This window comes from Anser cygnoides, chromosome 29 (assembly GCF_040182565.1).
Source record: "Anser cygnoides isolate HZ-2024a breed goose chromosome 29, Taihu_goose_T2T_genome, whole genome shotgun sequence".
Classification (NCBI taxonomy): domain Eukaryota; kingdom Metazoa; phylum Chordata; class Aves; order Anseriformes; family Anatidae; genus Anser; species Anser cygnoides.
Window position 1 is genome coordinate 3,468,038 of NC_089901.1, and position 26,922 is coordinate 3,494,959.

Here is a 26,922-nt window from a genome sequence, read left to right on the forward strand (position 1 = left end):
GGGGGCGGGGGGGCGGGGGGGGGGGGGGGCTCTGGGGCCGTGTATTGCACGGGGCCTTGCACGAGGAGCTTGCACGAGGGCGCTGCACGCCTCGCACAAGGAGCTCGCACGCCTCGCACGAGGGTCTCGCACGAGGAAGTCGCACGCCTCGCACGAGGACGTTGCACGCCTTGCACGAGGAGCTTGCACGTCTTGCACGAGGAGCTTGCATGCCTTGCACGAGGGTCTTGCATGAGGACGTTGCACACCTTGCACAAGGAGCTTGCACGGCCCCCCCGTGTGGCTTGCACAAGGGCGCTGCACGCCTTCCACGAGGACGTTGCACACCTTGCACGAGGGTCTCGCACGAGGACATTGCACGCCTTGCACAAGGAGCTTGCACGACCGCCTGTGTGGCTTGCATAAGGGCGCTGCACGCCTTGCACGAGGGGCTTGCACGAGGACGTTGCGTGCCTTGCACGAGGAGCTTGCACGACCCCCCGTGTGGCTTGCACAAGGGCGCTGCACGCCTCGCACGAGGGGCTTGCACGAGGACGTTGCACACCTTGCTTGCACGACGCCCCGTGTGGCTTGCACGAGGGCCTCGCACGCCTTGCACGAGGGCTCGGCCCAAAACCCGGCGTGCACACGTGAAGGGCCCTGCCCGGGGCTTTTGCACGCAGTTCACCAGGGCTGTGCACGCCTTGCACAAGGGCCTTGCACAAGAGCCCGCACACCTTGCACAAGAGCCCAGCAGAAAGGGGAGGGGGGGATACTCATTTACAGATTACATTAAATTAACAGATTTTTGTATTTTTCGCTTGTTTTTACGGTAAAAACGAAAAAAATAAACACGAGAAACTGGGGGGGGGGGGCTCCCCCAGGGACGGGGGGGGGCAGCTGATCCCCCCCCCCCAAAAAAAGTGAATGGGGGGGGGGCACTGGGACTCGCCCAATCCGGCAGTGGGGAGCAATGGGGCCTCCCCCCCCCAGGGACCCCCCCCCCAGGGACCTCCCCCAGGGGACCCCCCTTATTTGTGCCCCCCCCTTTATTTTATGCCCCTCCCCTTATTTTTGCCCCCCCCCAATTATTTTGCCCCCCCTTTACTCGTGCCCCCCCTTTATTTTATGCCTCCCCCTTTATTTTTGGCCCCCCAAATTTATTTTTGCCCCCCCTTTTATTGTGCCCCCTCCCTTTATTTCTGCCCCACCCCCCTTATTTGTGCCCCCCCCAACCCCCCCCCAACCCCCCGGGAGTCCTGGGACCCCCCATAGAACCCCCAGCCCCCCCCCGAGACCCCTGAGCCCCCACGCGTGCCCCACCCCCCCCCCCAGGAACCCCCCAAAAATCGCCCCCCCCCCCCCCGCCCCCCGGGGGGGGGCTCAGCCTACCCCGCCGCAGCACCCGGGGCTCGGCTACGATCGGCTCCGTTCGGCTCCGCTCGGCTCCGCTCGGCTCTGTTCGACCCCGTTCGGCTCCGCTTGGGCCCCTTCGGCTGCGTTCGGCTCCGTTCGGCTCCGTTCGGGACTGTTCGGCTACAATCGGCTCCGCTAGGGCCCGTTCGGCTCCGTTCGGCTCCGATCGGTTCCGTTCGGCTCCGTTCGAGCCCGCTCGGATTCACTCGCCGGCCCCGCTCGCCCCCTCCCCTCCGCACCCTGCGGCGCCCGCCCCTATTGGCTGCGCGCTCATGAATATGCAAATAAGGCACCCCCCGCTCCCCTCCCCGTTGGGACGCGCGAGTTCATTGAGTGGAAGGGCGGGGTTATGTAAATTGGCCACGCCCCCTTCGTTTGCATACCGGCCACGCCCCCCCCCCCCTCCCCCCGGTCCCTATCTGGGAGTGATTGGGAGGGACCCCAAAACAGGGAATCCCACCCCAAAATGGGGACCCCTAAAAATAAAGGGACAATTCCCCCTTTTTGGGGACAATTCCCCCTTTTGGGGACAATTCCCCCCTTTTTTGGGAAAGAATCCCCTTTTTGGGGAAAAAATCTCCCTTTCTGGGGAAAAATTCCCCATTTTTTAGAACAATTCCCCCTTTTTGGGGACCAATTCTCCCTTTTTGGGAACAATTCCCCATTTTGGGGGACCAACTCTCCATTTTTGGGAACAATTCCCTCTTTTTGGGATTGATTCCCCCTTTTTTGGTAACAACTCCCCCTTTTGGGGGAACAACTCCCCCTTTTTGGGGGACAACTCCCCCTTTTTGGGAACAATTCCCCCTTTTTTGGGAAAAACTCCCCCTTTTTGGGGAAAAAAATCCCTCCTTTGGGGGATGATTCCCCCATTTTGGGGAAAAATTCCTCCTTTTTGGGAACAATTCCCCGTTTTTTGGAAAAACTCCCCCTTTTGGGGAACAAGTCCCCATTTTTGGTAACAACTGCCCCCTTTTTGGGAAAAACTCCCGCTTTTTGGGGAAAAAAATCCCCCTTTTGGAGGATGATTCCCCCATTTTGGGGAACGAATCCCCCTTTTTGGGAACAATTCCACCTTTCTGGGAAAAATTCCATCTTTTTTGGGGAAAAAATCCTCCTTTTTGGGAACAATTCCCCCTTTTTTTGGGAAAAACTCCCCCTTTTTGGGAACAATTCCCCATTTTTGGTAACAATTCCCCATTTCTGGGGGAAAAAATCCGCCTTTTGGGGAACAATTGCCCTCTTTTTAGGAAAAACTCCCCATTTTGGGGAAAAACTCCCTTTCTTTGGGACAAAACTCACCCTACAAGCCCTCCAACAATTAACCCTTTATTGCCCGCTGGGGACGCGCAGCCCCCTTTTCCACCTCCCCCTTTCCCGACGCCCCCCCCAGCCCCCCCCATTTATTTGGGGCGACCCCAATAGCGCCCGTAGTGCTCCTCGAAGACGTCCCGGCAGGGGACGCGCCCCCCAGGTGGGCGCAGGCCAGGAAGGCCCCCGCCAGCTTGCGGTGCAGGGCCAGGCTCTGGGCGGGGGGGGGCACCAGGCGCTGCCGCAGCAGGCGGGGGAGCAGCGCCCGCAGGCGGGGGGCCGTGCGCTGCGCCCCGAAATCCCACGCCCCCCCGCCGAGAAGGGCTCCCCCAGCAGCAGCACCGCCTCCACGTGCGCCTCCTCCATCTCCTGACCCCAAAAAGAAAAAAAAAAAGGGGGGGGAGGAGGGTCAGCGCCCCCCCCGTAGAGCTCCTATAGAGGGGTGAGGCCCCCCAACCCTAAAAGACCCCCCTCGACCCCAAAAAGCCCCGAAACCCAAAAGCCTCCCCCATAGAGCTCCTATAGAAGGGTGAGGCCCCCCAACCCTAAAAGACCCCCCTCAACCCCAAAAGCCCCCCAAACCCCAAAAGCCGCCCCCATATAGCTCCTATAGAGGGGTGAGCCCCCCAACCCTAAAAGACCCCCTCGACCCCAAAAAGCCCCAAACCCCAAAAGCCTCCCCCCATAGAGCCCCTATACAGGGGTGAGCCCCCCAACCCTAAAAGACCCCCTTGACCCCAAAAAAGCCCCCTGAAACCCCCAAAGCCCCCCCATAAAGCTCCTATAGAGGGGTGAGGCCCCCCAACCCCAAAAGCCCCCTCCCCAAACCCCAAAAGCCTCCCCTCGACCCCAAAAGCCCCCCCCCATAGAGCCCCTATAACGGGGTGTGCCCCCCAACCCCAAAAGCCCCCCAAACCCCAAAGCCCCCCTCCCATATAGGGATGCGCCCCCCCCACCCCAAAAGCCCCCCCATAGAGCCCCTATAGTGGGATGCGCCCCCCTCGACCCCAAAAGCCCCCCATCACCTTCCCCGATAAAATGGGGGGGAAAAGACCCGGGGGGGTCAGCCCCCCCCAGACTCCCTATATTGGGGTGTGCCCCCCCAACCCCAAAAAAGCCCCCCGAAAGCTCCCACCCCCCAGATCCCCTATAGCGGGATGCGCCCCCTTCCACCCCAAAAGCCCCCCGTAGAGCCCCTAAAAAAAATAGGGGGGGGGGACGAACCGGGGGGGGGTCAGCGCCCCCCCGGGGATCCCCTGTATCCGGGGTGCGCCCCCCCACCCCAAAGCCCCCCCCTTTGGGGGGGCCCCCACCTTTGTCTCGTAGCCCGTCAGGAATTTGAGGTCTCGGGATTTCCGCAGCACCTTGGCCCGGTCCCCGTCCGCCGCCGCCCGCATCACCTGGGGGGCGCGGGGGGGTTATTTTGGGGGGGGGGGCACAAAGGGGTTTGGGGGGGGCACGAAGGGGTTTTGGGGGGGCAGGAAGGGGTTTGGGGGGCACGAAGGGGATTTTATTTTGGGGGGCACAAAGGTTTTTTGGGGGGGGCACAAAGGGTTTTTGGGGGGGCACGAAGGGGATTTTATTTTGGGGGGGCACAAAAGGTTTTTGGGGGGGGCACAAGGGAGTTTTTTTGGGGGGAGGGGGCACAAAGGGGTTTTTATTTGGGGGGCACAAAGGGTTTTTGGGGGGGGGGGCACGAAGGGTTTTTTTGGGGGGGGGCATGAAGGGTTTTTGGGGGGGTCACGAAGGGATTTTTTTGGGGTGGGGGCACGAAGAGGTTTTTATTTTGGGGGGGCACAAAGGGGTTTGGGGGCACAAAGGGGGTTTTTATTTGGGGGGCATGAAGGGTTTTTGGGGGGGGCCATGAAGGGGATTTTATTTTGGGGGGGCACAAAAGGTTTTTGGGGGGGGCACAAGGGAGTTTTTTTGGGGGGAGGGGGCACAAAGGGGTTTTTATTTGGGGGGGGCACAAAGGGGTTTGGAGGGGGGGCACAAAGGTTTTTTGTGGGGGGGCACGAAGGGTTTTTTTTGGGGGGGGGGCCACAAAGGGATTTTTTTGGGGTGGGGGCACGAAGGGGCTTTTATTTTGGGGGGGCACAAAGGGGTTTGGGGGGGCACAAAGGGGGTTTTTATTTGGGGGGCATGAAGGGTTTTGGGGGGGGGCACAAAGGGGGTTTTATTTTGGGGGGTCACAAAGGGTTTTCTTGGGGGGGGCACAAAGGGGTTTTTATTTTGGGGGGGGCACAGGGATTTTTTGAGGGGGCACAATGGGGTTTTTATTTGGGGGGGCCACGAAGGGATTTTTTTGGGGTGGGGGCACGAAGGGGTTTTTATTTTGGGGGGGGCACAAAGGGGTTTGGGGGGCACAAAGGGGGTTTTAATTTGGGGGGGGCACAAAGGGTTTTGGGGGGGGGCACGAAGGGTTTTTGGGGGGGCACAAGGGGGGTTTTATTTTGGGGGGGAACACAAAGGGTTTTTTTTTGGGGGGGGGCACAAAGGGGTTTTTATTTTGGGGGGGGCACAATGGAGTTTTTTTGGGGGAGGGGGCACAAAGGGGTTTTTATTTTGGGGGGGCACGAAGGGGATTTTATTTTGGGGGGGCACAAAGGGGATTTTGGGGGGGGGCACAAAGGGGTTTTTATTTGGGGGGCTCAAAGGTTTTTTTTTGGGGGGGGGGCACCGGGACCCCCCAAAACACCCCCCCCGTACCTCGATGTAGTGGTCGGTGAAGTCCTTGTCCAGGGAGCGGCTCGCCCCGAAGTCCAGCAGGGTCATCTGGGGGGGGGGGGCAGTTATGGGGTGGGGACCCCCCTTTTAGGGTCAGGCCCCCCTTTTAGGGTCACGGTTCCTATTTAGGGTCACGCCCCCCATTTAAGTTCAGGGCTCCTATCAAGGGTCAGGCCCCCTATTTAGGGTCTGTCTCCCATTTAGGGTCAGGCCCCCCATTTAGGGCCAGGGTTCCTTTTTGGGGTCAGGCCCCCTATTTAGGGCCGGGCTCCCTTTTGGGGTCAGGCCCTCCATTTAGGGTCAGGCCCCCATTTAGGGTCAGGCCCCCCATTTAGGGTCAGGCCCCCATTTCGAGCCAGGCTCCCCATTTAGGGCCAGGGTTCCTTTTTGGGGTCAGGCCCCCTTTTTAGGGTCAGGCCCCCTTTTAGGGCCAGGCCCCCTGTTTAAGGCCAGGGTTCCTTTTTGGGGTCAGGCCCCCTTTTAGGGTCAGGCCCCCTTTTAGGGCCAGGCCCCCTTTTTAGGGCCAGGGTTCCTTTTTGGGGTCAGGCCCCCTTTTAGGGTCAGGCTCCCTCTTTCAGGCCAGGCTCCCCATTTAGGGCCGGGCTCCCCATTTCGGGTTGGGGTTCCTTTTTGGGGCCAGGCCCCTTTTAGGGCCAGGCCCCCTATTTAGGGCTGGGGTTCCTTTTTGGAGTCAGGCTCCCTGTTTAGGACCAGGCCCCCTATTTAGGGCCGGGGTTCCTTTTTGGGGTCAGGCCCCCTTTTAGGGCTGGGCTCCCCATTTCAGGTCAGGGTTCCTTTTTGGGGTCAGGCCCCCTTTTAGGGTCAGGCCCCCTATTTAGGGCTGGGGTTCCTTTTTGGGGTCACGCCCCCTATTAGGGTCAGGCTCCCTCTTTCAGGCCAGGCTCCCCATTTAGGGCCGGGCTCCCCATTTCGGGTCGGGGTTCCTTTTTGGGGCCAAGCCCCCTATTTAGGACCAGGGTTCCTTTTTGGGGTCAGGCCCCTTTTTAGGATCAGGCCCCCTTTTAGGGCCGGGCTCCCCATTTCGGGTCGGTGTTCCTTTTTGGGGTCAGGCCCCCTATTTAGGACTGGGGTTCCTTTTTGGGGTCAAGCCCCCTTTTAGGGTCAGGCCCCCTTTTAGGGTCGGCGCTCACGCGGTGCCGGGCGGCGTCGTAGAGGAAGTTGGCCCAGTTGGGGTCGCTCTGCAGCAGGCGGAACTCCAGCAGCTCCCGCAGGCACAGGCGCAGCAGCTGCGTGCACACCTGGGGGGGGGGACCCCAAAATTGGGGGGGGTCAGGGACGGGGGGACCCCGACCCTAAAGGAGAGGGGGTGTGGGGACAGCGGGGGGACGTGGGGACGTGGGGGACATGGGATATGGGGATATGGGGACATGGGATATGGGGACATGGGATATGGGGATATGGGATATGGGGACATGGGGACATTGGGACATGGGATATGGGATATGGGGACATGGGGACATGGGGACATGGGGATATGGGGACATGGGGACATGGGATATGGGGACATGGGATATGGGGACATGGGATATGGGAATATGGGATATGGGGACATGGGGATATGGGGACATGGGACATGGGGACAGGGGGACATGGGACAGGGGGACATGGGGATATGGGGACATGGGGATATGGGATATGGGGATATGGGGGCATGGGGACATGGGGACAGGGGGACATGGGGACATGGGGATATGGGGACATGGGGACATGGGGATGTGGGGATATGGGGACATGGGGACATGGGGACAGGGGGACATGGGGACATGGGGATATGGGGACATGGGGATATGGGGACATGGGGACAGGGGGACATGGGGACATGGGGATATGGGGACATGGGGACATGGGGACATGGGGACATGGGGACATGGGGACATGGGGACAGGGGGGACATGGGGACATGGGGATATGGGGACATGGGGACATGGGGACATGGGGATATGGGGACATGGGGACATGGGGACAGGGGGACATGGGGACATGGGGACATGGGGACATGGGGACATGGGGACAGGGGGACATGGGGACATGGGGACATGGGGATATGGGGATATGGGGACATGGGGACATGGGGGACATGGGGACAGGGGGACATGGGGACAGGGGGACATGGGGATATGGGGACATGGGATATGGGATATGGGGACATGGGGATATGGGGATATGGGGACATGGGGACATGGGGATATGGGGACATGGGGATATGGGATATGGGGACATGGGGATATGGGGATATGGGGACATGGGACATGGGGACATGGGGACAGGGGGACATGGGATATGGGGACATGGGATATGGGATATGGGATATGGGGACATGGGGATATGGGGACATGGGGACAGGGGGACATGGGGACAGGGGGACATGGGGATATGGGGACATGGGGATATGGGATATGGGGATATGGGGGCATGGGACATGGGGACATGGGGACAGGGGGACATGGGGACATGGGGATATGGGGATATGGGGACATGGGGACATGGGGATATGGGGATATGGGGACATGGGGGACATGGGGACATGGGGACAGGGGGACATGGGGACAGGGGGACATGGGGATATGGGATATGGGGATATGGGACATGGGGACATGGGGACAGGGGGACATGGGATATGGGGACATGGGGACATGGGGATAGGGGACATGGGGACATGGGGATATGGGATATGGGGACATGGGGACATGGGGATAGGGGACATGGGGACATGGCGATATGGGATATGGGGACATGGGGATATGGGGATATGGGGACATGGGACATGGGGACATGGGGACAGGGGGACATGGGATATGGGGACATGGGGACATGGGGATAGGGGACATGGGGACATGGGGATATGGGACATGGGGACATGGGGACAGGGACACATGAGGATATGGGGACATGGGGATATGGATGTGGGGACGTGGGGACACCAGGGGGACGTGGGGACACCGGAGGGGCATGGGGACATGGGGGGGGGCATGGGGACATGGGGATATGGGGACACTGGGGTGATGTGGGGACATGGGGACACCGTGGGGCAGGATGGGGACATGGGGACCCGGGGGGTGGTGTGGGGATATGGGGACAGTGTGGGGACGCGGGGACAGGGGGGTCACTGGGGGTGACACGGGGACACCGGGGGGACGTGGGGACGCCGGGGGTGGCGTGGGGACGTGGGGACACCGCAGGGCGGAATGGGGACATGGGGACACTGGGGGGGGACGTGGGGACATGGGGACACCAGGGGAAAATGGGGACACCAAGGGAAAGTGGGGACATGGGAACACTGGGGGGTGGCGTGGGGATGTGGGGACACCGGGGGGGACGTGGGGACACCTGGGGGTCCCATTGGGGCTTGGGGGTCCCCCACCTCATCCCAGAGCTCCTGGCGCAGGTGGCGGCACCGCTCCAGGGGGATGTGGGGACATTGGGGGGGGGGGACATGGGGACAGCGGGGGGATTTGGGGACACCGGGTGGGACATGGGGACAGCGGGGGATTTTGGGGTCCCCCACCTCGTCCTGGAGGTCCTGGCTCAGGTGGCAGCATCGCTCCAGGGGGACGTGGGGACATGGGGACACCGGGACATGGGGACACCGGGGGACACGGGGACATTGGGGGTGACATGGGGACACCGGGGGGGACATGGGGACAGCGGGGGATTTGGGGTCCCCCACCTCGTCCCGGAGGTCCTGGCTCAGGTGGCGGCACCGCTCCAGGGGGACGCCGGGCGCCAGCTCCATGGCGAGGACGCGCGCGGTGCTCAGCTCCTCGATGACGCGCGGCACCGAGAAGAAGGGGTCGGCCCGCAGCAGCTCCCTGGGGACACGGGGACATCGGGGACATTGGGGACATGGGGACATCGGGGGACATTGGGGGACATGGGGACATTGGGGGATATTGGGGACATGGGGAATATTGGGGACGTGGGGAATATTGGGGACACTGGGGACCTTGGGGTCAATGGGGACCTTGGGGGACAACAGGGACAACGGGGACACTGGGGACATGGGGACATTGGGGACATTGGGGACATCGGGGACATTGGGGGACATTGGGGACATTGGGGGGACATTGGGGAATATGAGGACATTGGGAACATGGGGACATTGGGGACATTTGGGGACATTGGGGACATCGGGGACATGGGGACATTGGGGGCAATGGGGACATTGGGGGATATGGGGCCATTGGGAACATGGGGACATTGGGGGCCACTGGGGACATGGGGACATTGGGGACATTGGGAACACTGGGGGACATTGGGGACATTGGGAACACTGGGGGACATTGGGGACACTGGCATCAATGGGGCCATTGGGGACTTTGGGGGACATAGGGACATTGGGGGACATCGGGGGCCATTGGGGACATCGGGGACATGGGGAATATTGGAGACATTAGGGACGTCGGGGTCAATGGGGACACTGGGGGACCATGGGGACATTGGGGACACTGGCATCAATGGGGACATTGGGGACTTTGGGGACACTGGGGGCAATGGGGGACATTGGGGACATGGGGACATTGGGGGACATTGGGGGGACATGGGGGACATTGGGGACATTGGGGACATCGGGGGCAATGGGGATATTGGGACATTGGGGGACAACAGGGACGTTGGGGACACTGGCATCAGTGGGGACATTGGGGACCTTGGGGACATTGGGGCAATGGGGGACATGGGGGGACATGGGGGGACATGGGGGGACATGGGGACATTGGGAACATGGGGACGTGGGGACGTGGGGACGTGGGGGACACCAAAGGTGGTGTGGGGGACAGCGGGGTTGGCATGGGACACCGGGGGAATCTGGGGACATGGGACACCGGGGGAACATGGGGACACTGGGGGGCGGCGTGGGGACACGGGGACCCCGTGGGGACCCTGTGGGGACAGGGGGACACTGGGTGACCGCGTGGGGACGCGGGGACGCCGGGGAAATTTGGGGACGCGGGGACGCCAGGTAAATTTGGGGACGTGGGGACGCCGGGGAAATTTGGGGCCGCAGGGGGAACGTGGGGACACCGGGGGAACGTGGGGACACTGGGGGGCGGCGTGGGGACACGGGGACCCCGTGGGGACGCGGGGACCCCGTTGGGGACCCCGTTGGGGACCCCGCTGTCCCCGTCCCCCCCCCCCCCCCACCTGAAGGCACGGGCGCAGCCGGCCTCCCGCCGGTAGTCGCACTCCCACTGCAGCTCCTCCTGCAGCACCCGCAGCGTCCGGTCGGCGAACAGCCCTTGGGGTGGGGGGGGGGGGGACACAAAAGGGTGAGGGGGGGGATCCCCGTAAGGGGACGATCCTCCCCAAAACCCCGATTTCGTCCTTTTTCCCCCCCAAATCCCCGCCTCACCCTCCGGCAGCCCCGCGGCGACCTTGAGCAGCGCCAGCAGGTTGGCCACGTCGCTGCCGATGCTGCGGGCGACGCCGGGGTACTTGGGGGGGGGGGGGCGAGAAAAAGAGGGGGGGTTAAAGACATCAGGACCCCCCTCGGAAACCCCAAAAGGGCCGGATCTGACCCCAAAAGGGCTCACCTGCACCTTGATGGCCAGCGCGGTGCCGTCGGGCAGCGCGGCGCGGTGCACCTGCCCGATGGAGGCGGCGGCGAACGGGCGCTCCTCGAAGGCCGCCAGGCGCCGCCGCCAGCCCGGCCCCAGCTCGGCCGCCAGCACCCGCTGCGGGGTCGGGGGGTGGGGGGGTTGGTCAGGCCCCCCCCCCCAAAAAATTTGTAGGGTTTGGACCCCAAAATGGGTGAAGAGGGGGGAAAAAAGGGGCTTACGGCCGTCTGGGAGCGCGGCATGAAGTCGGCGCCCTGGCGCGCGCGCTCGAAGACGCGCTGCAGCTGCGGGGTCAGCACCGCCGGGTCTGGGGGGGGCGGTGGGATGGGGTCACGGCACCGGGACCCCAAAGCCCGAAGCCCACCCGAAGCGCAGCCCCTAGGAGACCCCAAAACCCCAAATCCCAAAGCCCGCCCCAAGCACAGCACCGAGGAGCCCCCAAATCCCAAATCCACCCTAATCATGGCACCAAGGAGACCCCAAATCCCAAATCCCACCCTAATCACAGCCCCACACAGCCAAGAGCCCCAAATCCCACCCCAATCATAGGACCAAGGAACCCCCAAAACCCAAATCCTACCCCAAGCACAGCACCAAAGAGCCGGGAACCCCAAATCCCAAATCCCACCCCAATTGCGGCCCCCACAGAGGCAGAAACCCCAAATCCCAAATCCCACCCCAATTGTGGCACTGAGGAGACCCCAAAGCCCAAACCCCAAAGCCCACCCCAAGCACAGCACCGAGGAGACCCCAAATCCAAATCCCACCCTAATCACAGCCCCACACAGCCAGGAGCCCCAAATCCACCCCAATCATAGGACCAAGGAACCCCCAAAACCCAAAGCCACCCCAAGCACAGCACCAAGGAGCCGGGAACCCCAAATCCCAAATCCCACCCCAATCGTGGCACCAAGGAGCCCCCCAAATCCCACCCCGATTGCAGCCCCACAGAGCCAGAAAACCCAAATCCCACTCTCATCACATCATCAAGGAGCCCCCCAACCCCAAATCCCAAAGCCACCCCAATCGTGGCACCAAGGAGACCCCAAATCCCAAATTCCACCCTAAGCACAGCCCCTAGGAGACCCCAAGCCCCCAAATCCCAAAGCCCACCCCGCTCGCAGCCCCACAGAGCCAGAAATCCCAAATCTCACCCTAATTGTGGCACTGAGGAGCCCCCAAAGCCCAAATCCCAAAGCCCACCCCAATCGTGGCACCGAGCAGCCCCCAAATCCCAAATCCCACCCCAATCGCACCACCAAGGACCCGAGACCCCCCAACCCATTAACCCCCCGACCCAGGACACCCAAACCCCACCAACCTCCCCCCAAACCCCGCAGCTCCCCCCCAGACCCCATATTGGACCCCCCCATATAGGATTCCCTATAGGGCCCACCTTAGATGCTCACCGTGACCCCAATCCCCATAACGTCCCCCCAACCCCCCCCCAGCTCCCTCCCAATCCTCCCCCTGACCCCATATAGGACCCCCGGCCCCTCCCGACCCCATATAGCCCCCCTGACCCCCCCGGCCCCATATAGGGTCCCCTATAGGGCCGACCTTGGATGCTAACCGAGCCCTCCAAACCCCTCCAGCCTCCCCCCAAAACCCCCCAGCTCCCCCCCAATCCTCCCCCCAGCCCCCATATAGGGTCCCTGCCCCCCCCGACCCCATATAGCTCCCCCCCATATAGGATCCCATATAGGATCCCCTATAGGGTCGACTTTGGATACTCACCGAGCCCTCCAAACCCCCCCAACCTCCCCCAAAACCCCCCAGCTCCCCCCCAATCCTCCCCCTGACCCCATATAGGGTCCCCGGCCCCCCCGGCCCCCATATAGCCCCCCTGACCCCCCCGGCCCATATAGGGTCCCCTATAGGGCCGACCTTGGATGCTCACCGTGACCCCCAAACCCCCCCAGCCTCCCCCCAAAACCCCCCAGCTACCCCAATCCCCCCCCCAGCCCCCATATAGGACCCCCCCCCGACCCCATATAGCCCCCCACCCCCCACAGCCCCATATAGGGTCCCCTATAGGGCCAACCTTGGATGCTCACCGAGCCCTCCAAACCCCCCCAGCCTCCCCCCAAGACCCCCCAGCTCCCCCCCAGTCCTCCCCCTGACCCCATATAGGACCCCCGGCCCCCCCCGACCCCATATAGCCCCCCCGGCCCCATATAGGGTCCCCTATAGGGCCGACCTTGGATGCTCAGCATCTGCCCCACCTTCAGCGCCGCTCCCCGCAGGCGGCACAGGGCGGCCACCAGGCGCCGGGCGCTGGCCTCCGACAGGGGGAGGGCTGCGGGGACAGACCCCAAATGACCCCCCCAGCCCCAAAAATGACCCCCATCCGCCCCAAATAACCCCCCCCAATAACCCCACCACCCTATATAGCCCCCCCCAAATAACCCCCCCCTAACTTCGGTGCCCCCCCATCCTAAATAACCCCCCGACCCTAAATTACCCCCCCACCCTAAATGTCCCCCCCCACCCTAAATAACCCCCTGACCCTAAATAACCCCCACCAAATAACCCCCCCCTAAATCTGGTGCCCCCCCCACCCTAAATAACCTCCCTGACCCTAAATAACCGCCTGACCCTAAATGACCTCCCCACCCTAAATAACCCCCCCAAATAGCCCCCCCCCAAAATTTGGTGCCCCCACCCTAAATAACCTCCCTGACCCTAAATAACCCCCTGACCCTAAATGACCTCCCCACCCTAAATAAACCCCCAAATAACCCCCCCAAAGAGCCCCCCCCCCCTAAATTTGGTGCCCCCCCACCCTAAATGCCCCCCCCCAATAACCCCTGACCCTAAATGACCCCCCCACCCTAAATACCAGCCCCCAAAATACACCCCCCCTAAATTTGGTGCCCCCCCCACCCTAAATGCCCCCCCCCCAAATAACCCCTGACCCTAAATGACCCCCCGACCCTAAATGACCCCCCCCACCCTAAATACCAGCCCCCAAAATACCCCCCCTAAAATTTGGTGCCCCCCCCACCCTAAATGACCCCCCGACCCTAAATGACCCCCCCATCCTAAATACCCCCCCAAGTAGCCCCCCCCCCTAAATTTGGTGCCCCCCCACCCTAAATGCCCCCCCGACCCTAAATAAGCTCCCTGACCCTAAATAACCTCCTGACCCTAAATGACCCCCTGACCCTAAATAACCCCCCCAAATCGCCCCCCCCCTAAATTTGGTGCCCCCCCACCCTAAATGCCCCCCCACCCTAAATAACCTCCCTGACCCTAAATAACCCCCTGGCCCTAAATGACCTCCCCACCCTAAATAACCCCCCCAAATAACACCCCCAAAGAGCCCCCCCCCCAAAATTTGGTGCCCCCCCACCCTAAATAGCCCCCCCCAACACCCCCCCGACCCCAAATACCCCTGACCCCAAATACCCCCTGCCCTAAATGCCCCCCTGACCCTAAATAACCCCCTGGCCCTAAATGACCCCTCCACCCTAAATAACCCCCCCTAAATAACCCCCCCCAAAATTTGGTGCCCCCCCCAAAATAGCCCCCCCAACACCCCCCTGACCCCAAATACCCCCCCGACCCCAAATCCCCCCCGCCCTAAACGCCCCCCCAACCCTAAATAACCCCCTGACCCTAAATGACTCCCCACCCTAATTACCCCCCCCCAAATACCCACCCCCCCTAAATTTGGTGCCCCCCCCACCCTAAATAGCCCCCCCCAAATAACCCCCGACCCAAATACCCCCCCTCCCTAAACGCCCCCCCGACCCTAAATAACCCCCTGACCCTAAATAACCCCCTGACCCTAAATGACCCCCCCACCCTAAATAACCCCCCCCAGATACCCCCCCCCTAAATTTGGTGCCCCCCCCCCCCAAATAGCCCCCCCCAACACCCCCCCGACCCCAAATACCCCTCCCGCCCCCAAATCCGCCCCCCACCCCCAACCCCCACCCCGATCCCAAATCCCCCCCGCACTCACCGTGGGGGGGGCGCCCCCCCCGCAGCGCCGCGCCCAGCGCCTCCGCCCCGAGCCCCAGGGCCAGGGCCTGGGGGGGGGCAAAAGGGGGGGGGGGGGCCGGTGAGACCCCCCCCCAAGATTTTTGGGACCCCCCCCCATTATTGGGACCCCCCCCCCCGTTTTTGGGACCCCCCCAAAATTTTTGGGGACCCCCCCCCCCCGTTTTTGGGACCCCCCCCTTTCATCCTCCCCCCTTTTGGGACCCCCCATTTTTGGGACCCCCCCCCTGTTTTTAGGCCCCCCCCCTTTTCGGGACCCCCCCCATTTTTAGCCCCCCCCCCCCTTTTAGGACCCCCCCTCCCCACTTTTGGGACCCCCCCTGGTTTTAGGACCCCCCCTTTCACCCCCCCCCTTTTTGGGACTCCCCCCCCCCGTTTTAGGGACCCCCCCCATTTTTGGGACCACCCCAAATTTTTGGGACCCCCCCCCATTTTTAGCCCCCCCCCCCGTTTTAGGACCCCCCCCCCATTTTAGCCCCCCCCCCTTTTGTGACCCCCCCCCTTTTTAGGCCCCCCCCCCTTTTGGGATCCACCCCTTACCCCCCCCTTTTAGGGACCCCCCCCCCATTTTTGGGACCCCCCCCCCTTTTTAGGACCCCCCCCTTTTTAGGACCCCCCCCCTTTTTGCCCCCCCCCCCCCATTTTTAGCCCCCCCCCCCCCCCCCCCCCGTACCGCCGAGCCCCGCCAGCCGCCCCAGCCTGGAGCTGGGCACGCGGCGCTCCCGGGACGGCGCCTGGGGGGGGGGGGAAGGAGGGGGGGTCACACCGGGGGGGGGGGGGGTGACCCCCCGCCCCTCCCCCACCACTGTACCCCTCCCCATTGCCCCTCCCCCATCCCCTGCCCCTCCCCCACATTTTTGCCCCTCCCCCACATTTTTGCTCCTCCCCCCTCCCCCTGCCCCTCCCCCCTCCTTGCCCCTCCCCCCTGCCCCTCCCCCTCCCTTCTCTCCCCTCCCCCACCCCTCCCCTTCCCCTCCCCTCTTCCCCCTCCCCCCTCCCCTACCCCCTGCCCTTCCCCGCCCCTCCCCCGCCCCCTTGCCCCCCACCCCTCCCCCCACCCACCCCCTGCCCCTCCCCCTCCCCATTGCCCCCCACACCAGCCCCTCCCCTTCCCCCATCCCCCCTCCTCCTTGCCCCTCCCCCCTGCCCTCTTCCCCTCCCCTCTTGCCCCTCCCCCTCCCCCCTGCCCCCTGCCCCTTGCCCCTCCCCCACCCCCCTGCCCCCTCCTTCCCCCCTTCCCCCTCTCCCCTCCCCCTCCCCTTCCCCTCCCCCACCCCTCCCCTTCCCCTCCCCTCTTCCCCCTCTCCCCTCCCCCTCTCCCCTCCCCCTCCCCCCTCCCCCTCCCCCTCCCCCCCCCCGCCCCTCCCCCCCCCTTACCTCCTCCGGGGGGGTTCCCCGGCCTCGCCCCCCCGCAGGGTCCCGGCGCGGTGCAGCCCCCTTAGGGTCAGGGTCACGGGGGGAGCCTGGGGGGGGTCAGGGGTCAAAGGGCGTGACCCCGGGGGGGGGTCAAAGGGCACGGCCCCCCCCCCCCCCCCAGCCCCACTCACCGCTCGCCGCGCCATCCCGCCACTTCCGGGTCCGAGGCCCCGCCCCCGCCGCTCTCGGCCAATGGGAGGGGAGGGGAGGGGCCGGAGGGAGGCCCCGCCCCCCGGGGCGCGGCGCATGCGCGGGAGGGGCGGGGCCCGAGAGGGAGGCCCATGGCCCCCCCCATGGCCGCCCCATAGCGCCCCATGGCGCCCCATAGCGCCCCCCAGGGCCCCCCGACAGCGCCCCATAGCGCCCCATAGCGCCCTATGGCCCCCCCCATGGCATCCCATTGCACCCCATGACCCCCCATGGCGCTCCATAGCACCCACCCCATAGCACCCCATAGCGCCCCATGGCCCCCCCATAGCACCCCATGGCTGCCCCATAGCGCCCCATGGCCCCCCCATAGCGCCCCATGGCCCCCCCATAGCACCCCATGGCCCCCCCATAGCGCCCCATGGCCCCCCCATAGCACCCTATAGCCCTCCCCGCACGGCACCCCATAGCACCCTATGGCCTCCCCCATAGCGCCCCACAGCCACCCCGTAGCGCCTCATGGGCCCCCCATAGAACCCCATGGCCACCCCATAGCGCCCACCCCATAGCACCCCATGGCACCCCAAGGCACTGTATGACGCCCCATAGGCACCCCACGGCACCCTATGTCCCCCCCATAGCACCCCATGGCTGCCCCATAGCGCCCTATAGCCCCCCCCAGTAGCTCCCCGTAGCACCCCATGGCACCCTATAGCCCCCCCCATAGCACCCCATGGTCCCCCCATGGCGCCCCATAGCGCCCACCCCATAGCACCCTATGGCACCCCATAGCGCCCTATAGCACCCCATGGCCCCCCCATAGCACCCCATGGCCCCCCCATAGCACCCCCATAGCGCCCACCCCATAGCGCCCACCCCATAGCGTCCCATAGCACCCCCCCAGCACCCTACAGCACCCCCCAGCACCCCATGCCCCCTCCCCCCAGCACCCCCAGGGCCCCCCTCCCCCCCCCATTCCTGCCACCCCACAAATTCGCCCCCCCCCAAACCCCCCCCAATAACACAAGGCTCGGACGTCCAAAACCCCTTTTATTACCCCCAGCCCCATACAAAAACAGGGGGCGGAGCGATGGGGGGGGGCACCCCAAACCTCCCCCTGACCCCAACCCCCCCCCCCACGACCCCAAATAATCCCCCCCACCCCAAAATCCCCCCCTACACCCCCAAAAATCCCAACCCCAAATCTCCCCCCACCCCAAAATTCCCCCCGTAGACCCCCCAACTCCCCCCAGACACCCCTTAAATCCCCCCCACACCCCAAATCCAGCCCCAAATCCCCCCTGCAAACCCCAAATAATCCCCCCCCACCCCAAAAAATCCCCCCCCCAATAAAAAATCCCCCCCCCCCAAATCCCCTACTCCCCCTCGGTTTTGGGGTACAGCAGCACCGCCCGGCCGCACAAGCCCGCCTCCAGCCCCCCGGGGGGCACCACGTAGCCCCCCCCTTCCCCTTGCGCCCCCCCCCCGATTTTGGGGCCCCCCCCGGATTTGGGGTCCCCCCCCAGGCGCCGGGGGCTGAGCTCCCGCAGCTGCGCGTTGCTGCCCCGCAGGCGCTCGTAGGGCCACAGCTGGCACCGGGGGCTCTTCCCCTGCTGCGCCACCACCAGCGCCCCCCCCCACGGCACCCCAAAAATCGGGGGGGGCGCCCCAAAACCCGGGGGGGCCGCCCCAAGAAGCCTCGACCCCCCCGGAATCCCAAAAGGCAGGGGGGGCGCCCCCAAAATCCCCGGGGGGCTGCGGGGTTGGGGGAGCGCCGGGGGTTTGGGGTCCCCTCAGGTTTTGGGGGATCCCCGGATTTTGGGGTCCCCCCGGATCTTGGGGTCCCCCTGAATTTTGGGGTCCTCCAAGGTTTCGGGATCCCCCCGGATCTTGGGGTCCCCCAAGACCTTGAGGCCCCCCCAGAATTTGGGGTCCCCCTGGGTCTTGGGGTCCTCCCAGATTTTGGGGTCCCCCTGGACCTTGGGAGCTCTGTGGATTTTGGGGTCCCCCCGCATTTTGGGACCCCCCCAGATTTTGGGATCCCCCAAGACCTTGGGGTCCCCCCGACTCTTGAGGGCTCCCCAGACTTTGGGGGCCCCCCCGGATTTTGGGGTCCCCCAAGACCTTGGGGTCCCCCCAAATCCTGAGCCCCCCCCAGATTTTGGGATCCCCCAAGACCTTGGGGCCCCCCCAGACCTTGGGGTCCCCCCAAATCCTGAGGCCCCCCCAGCTTTTGGGATCCCCCAAGACCTTGAGGCCCCCCCGGATTTTGGGGCCCCCCCAAGACCTTGGGGCCCCCCCGGATTTTGGGGCCCCCCCCCCCGTCACCCGATGGTAGAGATTCGGGATCTCGCCGTCCCTCCTCCACTCCGGGCCCGGCGCCGCGCTCCTCATCCCCAGCAGCACCCCTGGATGGAAGGGGGGGGGTCACCGTCACCCCAAAACCCCCCCCCAAATTTTTTTTTTGGGGGGGGGGCACCCCAAAAACCTACCGGTGACGACCGCCCAGTGCGCGCGGTGCCCGCGGCGCTCGCAGGGCTCGTGGTTGCTGTCCTCGTCGTAGCTGCGGCTCCGTTAAGGGCCCCCCAAAAGTTTTTTCGGGTGTGGGGGAGTCCCGGGGGGGTCCCCAAAAATAAAAAGCCCCCCCCCCCAAAAAAATAAAGGATACGGCACCAGCAGGGGCAGCCCCGAGGCGAGGTGCCGCAGGACGCGGCCCCGGTTGCGCCCCCCGAGCCCCCCCTCGAGGAGCTCGGCGCGGCAGGGGAACAGCTCCCGGGCCAGCGCGGCCATGTCAGCGGCTGGAAGAACACCGGGGGGGGGTTAAAAAGTGCCCCCCCCCCCCCCAAAAAAAAAACCCTAATAATTTTTTTTTTGGGGGTGGGGGGGTCCTTACCCGAGAACATCTCGCCCTGCAGGGTGAAGCCGCGCGCCCGCGCCGCCCCCACCACCCGCGCCAAGGGGACGGCGTGGGAGGGGGAGAGCGACGAGGCCGCCATCCATAGGGCCACCAGCCCGCACCTGGGGGGAGGTTTTTTTTTTTGGGGGGGGGCCACGATTAATTCGTTTCGGGCCCCCCCCCCAAAAAAATTGGGGGCCCCCCCCAAAGTGGCCCCGACTCACTGGGGGCCGTCCTGGATGAGCGGCGGCGCCGGGCGGTGGAACAGGAGCCAGTGGAGGTCCGGGGTGAGGCTGTGGGAAGAGGGGGGGGGCACGGTGATAAGGGCCCCCCCCCCCATAAAAATGGACCCCCCCCGATATGGGGGAGCCCCCCCCGAAAAAGGGGGAGCCCCCCCCCCGAAAGGAAAGGGCCCCCCCCCAAGAAAGAGAGGGATCGCCCCAACAGGGGTTAGGCCCCAAATGGAAGGGGAAGGATGCCCCCCCCAAAAAAGGCCCCCCCCCCCCAAAAATAGGGAGCCCCCCCCAAAAAAGAGGGCCCCCCCCAATAGGAGGAGCCCCCCCAAAAGGGGGAGCCCCCCCCAAAAAAAGAGGGGCCCCCCCAAAAAGAAAGAGCTCTCTCCAAAGAGGGTTAACCCCAAAGGAAGGGGATAGCTCTAAATGGAGAGGAGCCCCCCCTAAAAAGATGACCCCCCCCAAAAATAGGGACACCCCCCAAAAAGGAGGGAGCCCCCCCGATAAGGGGGGCCCCCCCCCCCAAAAAAGAAGCCCCCCCCCAGAAGGAGGTCCCCCCCCCCAAAATGGGGTTAACCCCAAATGAATGGGATAACCCCAAAGGGAAAGGACCCCCCCCAAAAAAAGAGCCCCCCCCCCCAATTAAATTAAAGCCCCCCCATTAGCAGAGGACCCCCCCAATTAAAGGACCCGCCCCAATTAATTAAAGCCCCCCCCATCAAAAGGACCCATAAACGCCCCCGGAACCTCCCCGCATGTCCCCCGTTCCCGGCCGGACCCCAATCCCCGCCGGACCCCGGGCGCACCGGGCCCGGGACCCCCCCCGGAACCCTCCGGAACCCCCCAAAACCGGGCCCGGGGCCACCCCCCCGCCCCCCCCCGTTACCCCCCGGCCAGCCCAACCCCCCCGGGCCCCCCCGCACCTCTCCCGCCGCCTCCTCAGCACCTCAAGGACGTCTCCGCCCTCCCCCGCCGCCGCCGCCCGCTCCAAGGCCTTGCGGAGGTCCCAGGCCTGGGGGGGGGACGGCGGCGGCGGGGGTGGGGGGGCCGGGGGGGGCGGCACCGGGGGGGGGCCCGTGGGGGCCGGCGGCGGCGGCGGCGGCGGCGGCGGGGCCAGGGTCGCACCGGAAGCGAGGTCGGAATAGAATGGATGGGGCACACTTCCGGTCGTAGCCCCGCCTCTTCCGTTTCTGAGTTCGGGGTGGGTGGGCGGGGCTCGGAGAGGAGGGCGGGTTTCTATTGGTTGGATTGGAGGATGGGTGTTGCTATTGGCTGGCGGGCGGCGTTGCCGCGCGGGGATTGGTGGAGGGGGAGGCGGGGGGCGGGAGCAGCCGCGCGCGGAGGAGCGCGGGGCGAGGCGGCGGCGGCGGTGAGGGGCCGGGGGGGGGTTTGGGGAGAATTTGGGGGGATTTGGGGCTCCTGAGGGGGATTTGGGGGATTCTGAGTGGCATTTGGGGGTCCTGGGGGGGGGGTTGGGGGATCCTGAGGGGATTTTGGGGGGTTTGGGGGGATCCTGAGGGGTCCCGAGAGGTATTTGGGGGTCCTGAGGGGTTCTGGAGGGGATTAGGGGGACCTGGGGGGGTCGTGAGAGGAATTTGGGGGGCCTGGGGGGGTCCTGAGGGGTCCTGGGGGGTGCTCATGGGGGTCCTGAAGGACCCGGAGGGGTCCTAGGAGGGGTTTTGGGGGGCCTGGGGGACCCCCGATTGCATTAGGGGGTCCTGGGGAGGGGATTTGGGGGTCTTGGAGGGGTCTTGGGGGACCCCAGTGGCATTTGGGGGTCTTGGGGGGGGGGGCTGAGGGGGTTTGAGGGGTCCTGGGGGGGTCTGAGAGGGTCCTGGGGGGGATTTGGGGGATCCTGAGGAGTCCTGGGGGACCCCCAGTGGCATTTGGGGGCCTAAGGGGGGTCCTGAGGGGGTCCTGAAGGGCCCTGGGGGGAATTTGGGGGGCCTGGGGGGGTTCTGAAGGGTCCTGGGGGGGTCCCGAGGAGAATTTTGGGGGTCTTGGGGGGCCCCCAGTTGCTTTTGGGGCTCCTGGGGGGGGGTCCCAGCAAAATCTGGGGCTCCTTGGGGGGGGGGGTCCCAGCCCCTCCCCGCCACTGGGGGTCCCCTCGTGGGCGTCCCCAGGACCTTTTTTTGGGGGGGGGGGGCGAACAAAAGGGGGGCTCCGGATGTGGGGGGCTCGGGGGGGGTCGTTAACCCCCTTCCTGACTGGGGCCCTGCTCTGTCCCCCCCCCAGAGGCAGCATGGCGGTGCAGGAGGCGTGCCCCAACCACACCATCTACATCAACAACCTCAACGAGAAGATCAAGAAGGACGGTGAGGGGGCCCCTGTCCCCAAATAATCCCCTAATTCCCCCAAATAATCCCCTAATTCCCCCAAATAATCCCCTAATTCCCCCAAATAATCTCCTAATTCCCCCAAATAATCCCCTAGTTCCCCCAAATAATCCCCCCAATCCCCTAAATAATCCCCTAAATCCTCACAAGGGACAGGGACACCCCAAAAGTCCCCCAAGAAAGCCCCCAAGGGATGTGGCCTCCTAAATCCGTTAAATAATCTCCCGAATCCCTCAAATAATCCCCCAAATCCACTAAATAATCCCCCTAATTCCCCTAAATAATCCCTCCTTTTACCTAAATAATCCCTTAAATCCTATTAATAATCTCCTAAATCCCCTGAGGGAAAGGGACACCCCAAAAGTCCCCCAGGAAAGCCCTCGAGGGACGCGGGCTTCAAAATCCCCTAAATAATCCCCCAAATCCCCTAAATAATCCCCCAAATCCTCTAAATAATTCCCTAAATCCCCTAAATAATCCCACAAATCCCCACGAGGGACAGGGACACACCACAAGTCCCCCAGGGAAGTCCCCTAGGGACGCGGGCTCCTAAATCCCCTAAATAATCCCATAAATATCCTAAATAATCCTTTAATTTCCCAAAATAATCCCCTAATTCTCCTAAATAATCCCCCGAATCCCATAAATAATCCCCTAAATCCCCTCAAGTCCCAAGAAAGCCCCGAGGGACGCGGGCTCCCTGCGAGGGACCCAAAAGGAGCGCGGGGTGACCCAGAGGGATTCTCTTTCCCTCCTAATCCCCTAAATAATCCCCTAATCCCCGCAATAACCCCGTAATCCCGCCCGCAGAGCTGAAGAAGTCGCTGTACGCAATCTTCTTGCAGTTCGGGCAGATCCTGGACATCCCTGAGAGAGATCCAAAAGGAGCGCGAGGGGGAATTTGGGGGCTTCTTTCTCCTCTAATCCCCAAAACAGTCCCCTAATCCCCCCAGATAATCCCTAATCCCTGCAATAACCCCGTAATCCCACCCGCAGAGCTGAAGAAGTCGCTGTACTCCATCTTCTCACAGTTCAGTTAGATCCTCGACATCCCTGAGAGGGACCCGAAAGGAGCGCAGTGGGGAATCTTGGGGGTTCTCTCTCCCCCTAATCCCCCCAAATAATCCCCTAATCCCCCCAGATAATGCCGTAATCCCCTAAATAATCCCCTAAATCCCCACAAGTCCCCAAGAAAGCCGCCAAGGGATGTTGTCTTCCAGCGAGGGACCCGAAAGGAGCGCGGTGGGGAGTCTTGCGGGTTCTCTCTCCCCCTAATCCCCCCCAATAATCCCCTAATCCCCCCAGATAATCCCCTAATCCCCGCAATAACCCCGTAATCCCGCCCGCAGAGCTGAAGAAGTCGCTGTACGCCATCTTCTCGCAGTTCGGGCAGATCCTGGACATCCCTGAGAGGGATCCAAAAGGAGCGCGGAAGGGGAATTTGGGGGCTTCTTTCTCCTCTAATCCCCAAAATAGTCCCCTAATCCCCCCAGATAATCCCCTAATCCCCGCAATAACCCCGTAATCCCGCCCGCAGAGCTGAAGAAGTCGCTGTACGCCATCTTCTCGCAGTTCGGGCAGATCCTGGACATCCTGGTGTCGCGCAGCCTGCGCATGCGGGGCCAGGCCTTCGTCATCTTCAAGGAGCTGGGCAGCGCCACCAACGCGCTGCGCTCCATGCAGGGCTTCCCCTTCTACGACAAGCCCATGGTGAGCCCCCCCGCTGGGAAATTACCCCCCCCCGGAATGGGATTTCCCCCTCCGGAATGGGATTTCCCCCCCCATAATGGGATTTCAGCCCATAATGAGATTTTTCCCCTCCATAATCTCATTTTTCCCCTCCATAATCTCATTTTTTCCCCTCCATAATCTCATTTTTTCCCATCCATAATCTCATTTTTGCCCCCCAATCTCATTTTTGTCCCCCCCATAATAATATTCCCCCCTGCAACATCATTTCCCCCACACACAGTGTGATTTCCCCCCCTTAATCTCATTTCCCCCCCTTAATCTCATTTCCCCCCCCATAATCTCATTTTTCCCCCCATAATCTCATTTTTCCCCCCCATAATCTCATTTTTTTCCCCCCCACAATTTCATTTTTCCCCCCCCCATTATATTATTCCTCCCCCCAAAAATCATTTTGTCCACACACAGTGGGATTTCCCTTCCATAATCTCATTTTTCCTTTCCATAATCTCATTTTTGCCCCCCCCATTATATTATTCCCCCCCCCAATATCATTTCTCCCCCCCCCCACAGTGGGATTTCCTCCCCATAATCTCATTTTCCCCCCCCCCATAATCTCATTTTCCCCCCCATAATCTCTTTTTCCCCCCCATAATCTCTTTTTTCCCCCACATAATCTCATTTTTGCCCCCCTCATAATATTATTCCCCCCCCCCATAATATTATTTCTCTTCCCTGTAATGGCATTTTTCCCCCACAATGGGATTTCCCCCGTAATCTGATTTCCCCCCATAACTATAATCCCCCCAATGGGATTACCCCCCATCATGGGATTTCCCCCTATAATCTCATTTTTGCCCCCCCCATAATATTCCCCCCTCCCCATAAACTGACTTTTTCCCCCTTTAACGTGCCGATTCCCCCCCAAATATTTTGTGACCCCCCCAAATATTTTCTGACCCCCCCAACATTTTCTGCCCCCCGCAGAGCACCCCAAGCCTGCATTTTCCCATCTTTTCCCCTCTTAAATTGACTTTTTTCCCCTATAAAGCAGCGATTCCCCCCAAAAATATTTTTTGACCCCCCCAAATATATTTCGTGACCCCCCACGCTATTTTATGACCCCCCAAATATTTTTCTGCCCCCCCCAGCATTTTTCAATCCCTCCCCCTAACATTTTGCCATCTTTTCCCCCGTAAACTGACTTTCCCCCCCTTTAACGTGCCGATTCCCCCCCAAACATTTCCCCACCCCCCCAAATATTTCCTGACCCCCCAAATATTTTTCGTGACCCCCCAATATTTTGCAACCCCCCCCAAATATTTTTCGGCCCCCCACCTCAACATTTTGCCATCTTTTCCCCCCATAAACTGACTTTTCCCCCTTTAACGTGCCGATCCCCCCCCAAACATTTCCCTACCCCCCCCAAATATTTCCTGACCCCCCCCCAAAATATTTTCTGCCCCCCAAATATTTTTCTGCCCCCCCCCAGCATTTTTCAATCCCTTTCCCCTAACATTTTGTGATTTTGTTCCTCCTTAAATTGACTTTTCCCCCCTTTAACGTGCCGATCCCCCCCCCAAACATTTCCCCACCCCCCAACTGTTCCCCGACCCCCCCAAAATATTTTTTGCCCCCCCCCCAATATATTTCCGCCCCCCCCCCCCAGCGCATCCAGTACGCCAAGACCGACTCGGACATCATCGCCAAGATGAAGGGCACCTTCGTCGAGCGCGACCGCAAGCGCGAGAAGCGGAAGCCCAAGGGCCAGGACCCCCCGCCGCCAAGAAAACCGCCCCGGGGGCGCCGCCACACCGGTGGGGGCCGCGGCGACGGTGGGGGGGGTCTTTTAAACGGGGGGGGGGGGGGGGGGGGCGCTGAGCCCGTCTCTCTCCCGCAGGGGATGCCGCCGCTGAGCCAGGCGCCCCGCGCGATGCCCCCCTACATGCCTCCGCCGGGCATGATCCCCCCCCCCGGGGCCTTGCCCCCCAGCAGGTGATGCCGGGGCAGATGCCCCCCGCAGACGGTGAGTTTAGAAAGTGGGGGGGGGGTTGCGCAAAAGTAGCTCCCCCCCCCCCCCAAAAAAAAAAAAATTAACAAAAACCCCCCAATTTGGGGGGCCGGGGGGGCAGCGTCCCGGTCGCCGACGGTGGGCGAGCGCTTTTTTCTTTTTTTTTTTTGGGGGGGGGGGGGGGGGGCGTTTCTCACACCCGGTTCAATTTTAGGATCGTGGAGATGGGGGGGGGCCGTAACGGTGACCCCCCCCCGTTGTTTTTCCGCCCCCCAGCAGCTCTCCGAGAACCCCCCAACCACATCCTCTTCCTCACCAACCTCCCCGAGGAGACCAACGAGCTGATGCTCTCCATGCTCTTCAACCAGTAAGTGCGGCGCCGGGATTATCCGGGATTATTTTCTTAAGGGGGGGCACGGCAGCCCCCTGACCCCCCCCCCCGTGTTTTTTGCCCCCCCCGTGAAGGTTCCCGGGCTTCAAAGAGGTTCGCCTGGTGCCCGGCCGCCACGACATCGCCTTCGTCGAGTTCGACACCGAGGTGCAGGCGGGGGCCGCCCGCGACGCCTTGCAGGGCTTCAAGATCACCCAGAACAACGCCATGAAGATCTCGTTCGCCAAGAAATGAACCCAAAAATCGCCCCCCCCGGACCCCCCCCGCCAATTCCCCTGACCCCCTGCCCCCCCCGGCGTCCCCCACAATTTGGGTTTCTTGCCCCCCTCTCCCCTCCCCCCCCAGGAGGTAAGTTTGTCCCCAAACACCCCCGTTTCCCCCCAAATTTCCTCCGTCGACGTCTTTTTTTTTTTCCCCGGGGGGGAGCCGCCCGCAGCGCTGTGCCCCCCCCCCCCAGCTGACTGTGACCCGTTTTTTGTGGGGGGGGGGGGGATGGGGGGGGACACACGGACACGGGGGTGTCCCCAAGCCGAGCGTTGTACCCAGGGTCTGAGCCGCAGACATTGCACCTGGCGCTTGCTGGAATAAACCCCCTGGTTTTTCACGGGGGGGCCCTGTGCCGTCTTTGCACCGCCGTTTTGGGGGGGGGGGGGACAGGGGGCTTTTTTTTGGGGGGGGGGGAGCTTTTTTGGAAAGGGGAGGGATTTTTTGGGGGGAGGGAGCTTTTAGGGGGAGAGGGGGCTTTTTTTGGGAAGGGGAGGGATTTTTTTGGGCGGGGGGGCTTTTTTT

General features: G+C 62.9%; 3 protein-coding genes across 3 annotated transcripts; 1 reads left to right on the forward strand and 2 right to left on the reverse strand.

Annotated features, from left to right (window-relative positions):
- Positions 1 to 2,783: 2,783 nt before the first annotated feature.
- On the reverse strand, positions 2,784 to 16,814 carry COQ8B (coenzyme Q8B). The gene is given in 16 exon segments (XM_066984685.1): positions 2,784 to 2,860; positions 2,863 to 3,015; positions 3,018 to 3,075; positions 4,020 to 4,106; positions 5,416 to 5,481; positions 6,585 to 6,692; positions 9,122 to 9,263; positions 10,594 to 10,687; positions 10,802 to 10,883; positions 10,983 to 11,123; positions 11,228 to 11,313; positions 13,207 to 13,305; positions 14,977 to 15,041; positions 15,687 to 15,748; positions 16,392 to 16,477; positions 16,562 to 16,814. Coding segments are annotated over 16 exon segments (1,629 nt in total). The 5' UTR covers positions 16,800 to 16,814; the 3' UTR covers positions 2,784 to 2,798.
- Positions 16,815 to 17,942: 1,128 nt separating this feature from the next.
- Positions 17,943 to 20,787, reverse strand: ACTMAP (actin maturation protease). The gene is given in 7 exon segments (XM_066984676.1): positions 17,943 to 18,325; positions 18,327 to 18,985; positions 19,070 to 19,140; positions 19,246 to 19,375; positions 19,471 to 19,595; positions 19,698 to 19,766; positions 20,630 to 20,787. Coding segments are annotated over 5 exon segments (1,335 nt in total). The 5' UTR covers positions 19,574 to 19,595; positions 19,698 to 19,766; positions 20,630 to 20,787; the 3' UTR covers positions 17,943 to 17,953.
- Positions 20,788 to 21,941: 1,154 nt separating this feature from the next.
- On the forward strand, positions 21,942 to 26,740 carry SNRPA (small nuclear ribonucleoprotein polypeptide A). Its single transcript, XM_066984675.1, is given in 6 exon segments — positions 21,942 to 22,021; positions 23,580 to 23,752; positions 25,401 to 25,707; positions 25,710 to 25,757; positions 26,019 to 26,109; positions 26,208 to 26,740. Coding segments are annotated over 6 exon segments (852 nt in total). The 5' UTR covers positions 21,942 to 21,948; the 3' UTR covers positions 26,368 to 26,740.
- The last annotated feature ends 182 nt before the right edge of the window (positions 26,741 to 26,922 follow it).